The 9,180-nt window shown below is 49.6% G+C and overlaps 1 protein-coding gene across 1 annotated transcript; it reads left to right on the top strand.

The window, feature by feature from the left end:
- The first annotated feature begins 6,701 nt into the window (after positions 1–6,701).
- LOC103632137 (nitrile-specifier protein 5) lies at positions 6,702–8,901 on the top strand. Its single transcript, XM_008653975.4, has 2 exons — positions 6,702–6,984; positions 7,692–8,901. Exons 1-2 carry the CDS (start codon positions 6,799–6,801, stop codon positions 8,652–8,654), a joined length of 1,149 nt encoding a protein of 382 aa, XP_008652197.1. The 5' UTR covers positions 6,702–6,798; the 3' UTR covers positions 8,655–8,901.
- Positions 8,902–9,180: the final 279 nt, after the last annotated feature.

Genomic DNA, 9,180 nt, shown 5'->3' on the forward strand with positions numbered 1-9,180 from the left:
TGAAGCTCAAAGGTGCAACTAAGAGAACATTTGATATTGATAAGTCATTTGAGATTGCCACCTTGCCAAGTCCTTGTACTTTTCCTTTTGAGTTGTCTCCAAATGTGATTTTATCTTGACCATCAACATTCTCATCTAATGAGGTGAACATCCGTGGGTTGCCTGTCATATGTTGTGTGCATCCACTGTCAATAACCCAATGGCTCCCACCGGTCTTGTAGTTCACCTTCCGTTCACCTCGAGCCATGAGGCATAGGTGAGAAGTGGATGATGGCGATGGTGGTGGTGAAGAGAAGTCCCCGGCGATGGCGGCAACTTTTTCATCATTCTCTTCTTCACTTGAAGAAGACCCACTTGATGATTCGATGTCGGTGAGCCAGTCGCCAACAATATATGCCTTTCCATTCTTCTTCTTGTGGAACCTCTTTTGCTTCCCATCCTTTCTCTTGAAGAATTTCTTTTCCTTCTTTTCATCATCGCTGTCATCTTCTTTCTTGCCCTTGAACTTGTTCTTCTTGGGCTTGTTGCATTGATGAGCAAGATGACCAAGCTCACCACAGTTGTAGCAGTCCATCTCAGAAATGGGCTTTCTTTTGTTGGAAAAGAACTTCTTCTTCCTTGAATCAAATTTGATGCCTTCTCTATTTAACTTCTTCAACATCTTGGTGGTCTTCCTCACCATCAAGGCAATGTTTGCATCAAGGTCATCATCACTTGAGGATTCTTCCTCAACTTGTATTTTTGCTTTTCCTTTTCTTTCATGATTTGCTTTGAGAGCCAAATCCTTTCTTTTGGAAGATGATTCTTCTTTGTCGTTGATGTGCATGTACATTTCATGGGCATTGATCTTTCCCAAAATTTGTGTAGGTGTGGTAACCGAAAGATCCATTTGATGTAGCACAGTGACAATGTGTCCATATTTGTCTATTGGGAGGACACTGAGAATCTTCCTCACAACATCCGGTTGTGAGATTTGAGTAAGCCCCAATCCATTGACTTCCTCTACAAGAATATTAAGTCGTGAGTACATAGCATTTGCATTTTCATTAGTAAGCATTTCAAAAGTATTTAACTTTCGCATGGCTATGTGATATCTTTCCTCACGTTCACTTCTAGTTCCTTCGTGTAGAGCACAAATGTCCATCCACAAATCATGAGCATTTTTATGATTCCTTACTCTATTGAACACATCTTTGCAAAGGCCTCTAAAAAGGGTGTTTTTGGCCTTAGCATTCCATTTCTCATAATTGAACTCATCACCTACAAGATTTGTGGCGTCTCTAGGTTCGGGGAACCCTTGTGTGGCGGCTTTATAGACACCGATGTCTATAGCCTCTAAGTATGCTTCCATACGAATTTTCCAATAAGGAAAATCGTCACCATCAAAAACGGGAGGAGGTCCATCCCCACAGGACATCGTAACTCTAGCGGTTAAGCTAATCTATGAGCAACAAGGCTCTGATACCAATTGAAAGGATCACGATGCCCAAGAGGGGGGGTGAATTGGGCTTTTCTAAAAATCAACACTAATTAAAACCTAAGCAAGAGCTAAACAAGAGCCCAACTTCACCCCAACAACTAGCACTAAGAAAATAATACTAGAAATGTAACAAAGCTAAGACAATGCTTCAAATACTTGCTAAACAAATACACAAAGTAAATAGCTTGAATTAAGTGCGGAATGTAAAGCAAAGTTTAGAAGACTCCTCCAATTTTTCCCGAGGTATCGAAGAGTCGGCACTCTCCACTAGTCCTCGTTGGAGCACCCGCGCAAGGGTATCGCTCCCCCTTGGTCCTCGCAAGAACCAAGTGCTCACTACGAGATGATCCTTTGCCACTCCGGCGCGGTGGATCCCTCGAGACCGCTTACAAACTTGAGTCGGATCACCAACAAGATCTTCACGGTGATCACCGAGCTCCCAACGCCACCAAGCCGTCTAGGTGATGCCGATCACCAAGAGTAACAAGCCATAGACTTTCGCTTGACCAAGAGAAGCCTAATGCAAGTGGTGTGTGCTCTAGGTGGCTCTCACTAGCGCTAATGAGGAACAAGCGTGGATTATGATTCTCTAATCTCCTCACTAGGCTTTTGGTGCTTGCAATACTCTACCAAGGTGCTGGAATAAATGTGGAGTGCAAGACATTGAATATGGTGGGTGGAGGGGGTATAAATAGCCCTCACCCACCAACTAGCCGTTACAGGCAATGTGCTGTGCGATGGCGCACCGGACAGTCCGGTGCGCCACCGGTGCGCCAACGGTGCGCCAACGGTCACTTCCAACGGCTAGTTCTGACAGCTAGCCGTTGGACTCATGGCGCACTGGACAGTGAACAGTCCACTGTCCGGTGCACACCGGACAATCCGGTGCGGTGTCCGGTGTGCCACTAAAATTCAACTACAAACTCTGCGCTCTCAGGTTTCTGGGAAGGTAAAAACACTGCCGTGGACCAGCCTGGTCCCACCTGGCAGAGGGTGCACCGGACAGTCCAGTGCACACCGGACAGTCTGGTGCCCCTAAGCCAGAAACACTAAATCTTGTTTTCAGCTGATTTTCAAATCGGTTTTCGTTCTAACTTTTGTGTGAGTTCTAGAGTGACACCTAGCACTGTATATGAGTGTGATTGTGCACCAACACTACACTAGAACTCTCTTGGTCAAACTACTCATCGACAACCCCTCTTTATAGTACGGCTAAAAGAGAATAAAAGACCTAACTAAATCGCGAGTGTCCACATCTCCTTGACACTCGGACTCCTTAGACCTTCACCTTTTGTTCCGTCGTTTTAGCCGTCGCTTTGAGTTCTTATCTCCGGGATTGATTTCACCGTTGTAGTACTTCTACCTGTCATGCGACCTAACTTACCATTTGTCTCTGCAAAACACACGTTAGTCACATATAATATTACGTTGTCATTAATCACTAAAACCAACCAGGGGCCTAGATGCTTTCAAGTAGGATAGCAACCCATTAAAAGCTAGCCCTGCTAGCTCTTTGTCTACGACATGGATCCGAAAGCATCGGTTTCTAGTGTCCCGGAACCTCCAGATATAATCATTTACCGATTCTTCGCGTCCTTGTCGGACTGAAGCTAAGTCAGCTAGTCCTAATTCATATTCCCCGGAAAAGAAATGTTCATGAAATTTACTTTCTAACTCATTCCAGGAATTAATGGAATTAGGAGGCAGGGCGGCGTACCATGCAAAAGCGGTACTAGTAAGGGATAAAGAAAATAAACGAACACGAAATGCTTCTCCATTGGCCAATTCGCCTAAGTGTGCTAGGAACTGGCCTATGTGTTCGTGTGTGCTTCTCCCATTCTCACCAGAAAACTTAGAAAATTCTGGTATCCTTGCCCCTTGTGGATATGGGACAGTGTCAAACCGGTGATTATATGGCTTTTGTTATGATTGCCCTACTCTGGCTACACTAACTCCGAACTTATCTCGAAATAGTTCAGTCATCTCTTCCCTAATTTTTTCCATTGCACCCGGTGGCAGACCACCGGATCCTGGGCTGTGGGGCTCATTTGGTCGGGTATTAGTATACCGACCTTCTTGCCGTGACCGATCGATAGTGTTGATCGGTCTGTGATTGTATGGTTCATTATGGTTTAAATATGTAGAGGGCGAAACATACTGCTGTTGTGGTATATAATAATTTGGTGCATGGTGTGCAACAGCAGGTTCTGCATATGTGTATCCGGTTTGTACGATGGTACATCCGAACTGGTCGGTCGTGTTCGCCATTATTGGGGCGCCACGCAGTAGTCCTGGTATGGCCCCGGACTGTCCGGCATAGAAAGCCGGACAGTCCGCATAAGGGTCAGATGGTCCGGGTAGAAGCTCGGACGGTCCGACCGCGTCCAGGGTCGCTGATCTGCCAAGCAGGGACGGTGCCGGTCCTAGGGCAGCCTCGGACTGTCCGGCAGAGCAAGCCGGACGGTCCTCATATGGGCCGGACGATCCGGGCAGAAGCTCGGATGGTCCGACTGTGTTTAGGGGCACCGATCTGCCAAGCAGGGATGGCGGTGGTGGTACTTGCCCTGGATATGAGTTCATCGGCATACCATATAATGGTTGGGGCTGCAAATCCCCATTTGTTGCCGATGTATTAGACATAGATATCCTATTACTAGTCTCATATGATGGAAAACTAGGAGCAACAGACTTCTCCAATGTACGCGTTAATTTTCTAATTAACTCTTCTAACTCTCCAATCTGTTGTTTCATTTGATTCTGCTGATGATCTACATACTGTTTAATAGATTGGATGTCGTCGGGTGTACTTACATTAGGGACTTGAAGCGAAGATAGAAGAGATGCGACGTCGGTCTCTCCATGTTTGACAACTTTCTGGTGGCGATCCACCGTGTATTGTGATAAGAATTTCTCCTTCGCTTGACGCATGTAGTCCTCGTATTGCTATTGCTCATCGGCCGTTAGACTTTCAACAGCCGGCTTCAGGATATTGTCCGGGGAGATATCGGCGTGATCTTTAGAACCGACCATTTGAGGGCCTGATTTTTAGTAGATCTAAACACCTGTCCCCAGCGGAGTCGCCAAAAGTATGTTGGTGCCTTTTTGGGGCGCCAATCACTCAATACGAACCGTGGCGGTGCTCTCTGCACAAGCGTGGACGGTCCGCGACCTGGAATAGAGGCTTGGGTTCCCTGCCTGACGGCCGGACGGTCCGCGCGTGCGCAGGGGGCGGCGAAGGTCACCGGCGGCGCCTGGATCTCGCTCCCGGGAGGGACCCCGTCAGGGAGGAGAGATCCTAGGTGATGTCTAGGCTTGAGCAGACCGACCTAGACTGCTCTAATCGACGTAGAGTCGAAAAGAAGCAAAGAATTTGGGGATCGGAAGGCTAAACTAGAACTACTCCTAGGAATAAATGCAAAATAGAAGTGTTTTTGGTTCGATTGATTGGGGGTTCAATCGGCCGTATCCCTTCATCTATATAAAGGGGAGGTCCGGATCCGCTTCAAACCGTTTCCCGAGTTAATCCTGTGGTTTTAGGTAACAAATCTCGCGAGAAACTAGGAACCCTAACTGACTCTGCGCATGCGCGGACCGTCCGCACCACCACCGTGGACTGTCCGGACTGCGGACCGTCTGGCCTCAGGGCCGGACCGTTCGCACTGCTCTTTTTAGCGTTCAACAGGCCGTATTATATATAAAGCGGTGTTTAAAAAAGAAGATAGAGATGCATGAGCTGCTAAGATAACCTAAGCTATTTCGAAAGGAAATAAAAAAATAGCTGATAGTATAGCTATACATATAGATGGCCAATAAGCACGAGGCCCGCGAGCCTGGCACGAAGCCCGCTGTTTGAGCCCGGTCCGAGCTCGGCACGGCCCGGTTCTATGCGGGCCCCGGTCGGCCTGACATGAATAAGCGGGCCGGGCTCGGACAGGAAACTAGGCACGGTGGGCTAGCCCGGCACGGCCGTTTACCTCTAAGCACGTTAAGCCCGCTTTTTTTAAACTAAAACGTGTTTTTTGGCCGCTTAGCCCGCTTTCGGCCCGCTTTTTTCGTGCTAAACGGGCTGGCCCGAGCCGTTTAGGCCCGCTGTGGGCCGGGCTCGGACAGAGAATCAAGCCCGCGGGCTTATAAGGCCCGGCCCGATTTCCTAACCGTGCCTGGCCCGGGCCGGGCCGAACAGCCCGTTTGGCCATCTCTAGCTATACATAAGGCTATGTGCCCCCTCTCCCCTCCTGTAGGGGCAACAAGCAGCCCCTATACGCCGCACCGCCTGACGCTAAAGCGTCTTCTTCGCGCTACAGTAGAAGGGGACCAAATCGGCGTCCGTCAGATCAAGTGTGAGGGCGCGCCGACCCCTTCCTGGCATGCAACAGTAGTTTTTGGAGTTTGGTAGTTGGAAAAAAATTGATAGTGGATAAAAAATAGGTATATAAGATGATATTTTATAGTTGTAGTGAGATATATGAAGAGAATTTAGGGGAACCTGCCACGAAAGGTGAAAAAGTATGGATGAAATTGTTGGAACTTGCTCTCTGATGCAAATTGATCCAACGGGGGAGTGTAGCAACGCAAACAGGGTTTTTGCACGAGATGGCAATAGCTCTGTTAATCTAGCCTCTCAAGGGCACTGTGCGGGGGTATTTATAGGTATCTGTGTGCCCATCGTCCTGTGTTAAGGACGCATGTGCCCTCAGACACCTATGTTATCCCCGGAATATTCCCATAAAGCGGGGTTACAGACCGTAATTACAGGGATGCCTTTACAAATTAGGCCCGTAATGCGTAGCGGCCACGCAGAGCCTGTTACAATGGGCTGGATCACACGTGGGCCTCCATGCTGGACGAGGTCGCAATATGAGACGACCTCGTCACAGGTCTTCGTCCGGTGACGTATGGGACGAAGGGTGAGTCTGTCCGTTGTCTTGTCTCCGTTGGTGCAGCGAGGACGGCGAAGGCATCGAGCGAAGGGTGGTGTCTTCGGTTTCGCCCCAACAGAAATATTGATGATGTGACACAAAAAATGATATAAAGAAAGAAATTTAAGAAACCCCTACAAATAGTCTAAAGGCTGTGCTAAATAAAGGGTTTAGGGTTTATATGAGTCCATAAGATGTAAAGTTAGTGGTATATATCTAAAATTATATTTTTTTAATGGTATAGATCTAATTATTTCAAATATATAATGTCTACGTCAAAACACGTAAGCAAACCAAATAGACAGACACCCTCTTCCTCCGAGAAACCGAAAACAATTGCCAAGTGCCAACCAAGCTCGGTGGCTGAATAGAAAAATTGTGCCCGGCAGCGAGCCAGCGATGGCCAGATTCACGCTGTTCTGCTCCGGCATGTCAGCATGTGACGAGGACGCCACCATCCTCTGCACCTCAAAAGTGAGAGCGAGAGCCCCCCCCTCAACATCACTGACACCACCAAAGCACGGGAAAGCAGAGGAAGCGGAGCAGAGCTTTGTGGGAGCGTCAATGGCAGGAACTTGGGTGAAGGTTTGCTTGCCTAGCCTTCGTCTTCCTCCTCCGATTCTCTCTTTAACTTATTCATCCGTCGAATTCGCACCGGCAGGTGTAGCTTTTTTGGAGACGTTCCTGATGTTTGAATCGGATTTAAGCTTGGTTTTTGGTTCGCGGAAGGATTTGTTTGTTTCTTGAGTGGAGTTTTGCAAGCCATCTTTGATATTAGGTTCAAAAGTGAGTTGGGATCAGTTGGCGATAGTAACCCACCCACTCGGATGGTCGGGGAACTGGACTCTGGAGCCCTATGTGATCTACAAAGGGGGATTGATTGCGGGATTGGTGGGTGGCGTTGACGAGGAAGTTTCCATTCCGTCTTCAATGGATCTTCGTCTTCCTAGTGTCAAAGGCATGCTGACAGGGAAGTCGGTGATGCCCAAGTTCTGCTCGAGTCAACGAGCTTCTTTTGCAGCTGTATGCCCCCGACTCCACAGTTGCCAATCCTTAGTTGTTGCAACTTCTGCTGAACTTTTGAGCCTCAAAACCTTGCAGTCCGCAGTCGTATGGCCACTGTTGCTTATTAGTCACTTGATCTGAACCAAATCACAAGGATGTCACAATTCTTAGAATTCTGATTTCATTTCTGCGAAATTTGAGCCTCAGAATTTGGTTTCAACGGGGTGGAGAGATTAATTGTGGATGTCTCGCTTATTATGCTTGCAATTTCAATGCTTTTCACCCAGATGGAGCAGAAGGGCGCCGGTCCGGGAGCACGGAGCTCCCACGCCATCACGCTGCTCGGGGGCACGGCCTACTCGTTCGGCGGCGAGCTCACCCCGCGCGTCCCGGTTGACAGCACCATGTACGCCTTCGACCTCAACACCCAGACGTGGTCGGCGCTGGACGCGACGGGCGACGTGCCGCCGCCGCGCGTGGGCGTGACCATGGCGGCCGCGGGCGGCACGGTGTTCACGTTCGGCGGGCGCGACCTGGAGCACAAGGAGCTGAACGAGCTCTACGCCTTCGACGCGGCGACGCGGGCGTGGACGCTGCTGTCGTCCGGCGCCGACGGCCCGCCGCACCGCAGCTACCACTCCATGGCGGCGGACGCGGGCGCGGGGCGGGTGTACGTGTTCGGCGGGTGCGGCGACGCCGGCCGCCTCAACGACCTGTGGGCGTACGACGTGGCGGCGGGGCAATGGGAGCAGCTGCCGCCGCCGGGGGAGGCGTGCCAGCCGCGCGGCGGGCCCGGGCTGGTCGTCGCCGGCGGGAAGGTGTGGGTGGTGTACGGGTTCTCGGGCGAGGAGCTGGACGACGTGCACTGCTACGACCCGGCCACCCGGGAGTGGGCCGCGGTCCAGACCACGGGCGACAGGCCCAGCCCCCGGAGCGTGTTCTGCGCCGCCGGGTTCGGGAGGCACGTGGTGCTGTTCGGCGGCGAGGTGGACCCCAGTGACCTCGGCCACCTCGGCGCCGGCAAGTTCTCGGCCGAGGCGTTCGCGCTGGACACGGAGACCGGCGCGTGGACGCGGCTGGACGACAGGGCGGAGGCCGAGCACCACCCGGGGCCTCGCGGGTGGTGTGCGTTCACGGCGGGGGAGAAGGACGGCCAGCGAGGGCTGCTGGTGTATGGCGGCAACTCGCCGACGAACGACCGGCTCGGCGACATCTACTTCTTCACGCCCGTTCTTGAGGCCGCAAGCTAGCGCGTGTGACGAACTGGCTGGCAATGTGTAGCAGTTCAATCTGCATGTGCAGGGCTTGTATGTTGTGAATTGTGATCATCGTCTTGTGTCGTAGTTGAGTTTCCTGGTTTGTTTTTCTTAACTTCCGTCGTTTTTTGGATTTTTATATGCTGTGTGATTTGAGAATAATTATGGCAAAAATTAAATCCCACCCATGTATCTGTGTTTTTATTTGGAGTGTAATTGGATTGAATAGATACATCGAATACTGACGGGTATCACTAAAATTATATTTATTTATTTAGATTCGAATTTTAATACAAATAGCTTCGAATACAAATATGAATATAGATGTTCTTAGATACAAATACTAATAGTTGTGTGTTGAATCCAGAATTAGTTGGACACGGATAGTGTCAATAATAAATATTTTTTATCAGATATTGTGTAAGACATCATTTCACATATATCATAGTTCTTGTAATCATTTAGTCCCTCTTTGAGTCCAATCTTTTTTAGATTATATGTGAACATATGTTATACCTCT

The sequence above is a fragment of the Zea mays genome, chromosome 7 (genome assembly GCF_902167145.1).
Source record: "Zea mays cultivar B73 chromosome 7, Zm-B73-REFERENCE-NAM-5.0, whole genome shotgun sequence".
NCBI lineage: Eukaryota > Viridiplantae > Streptophyta > Magnoliopsida > Poales > Poaceae > Zea > Zea mays.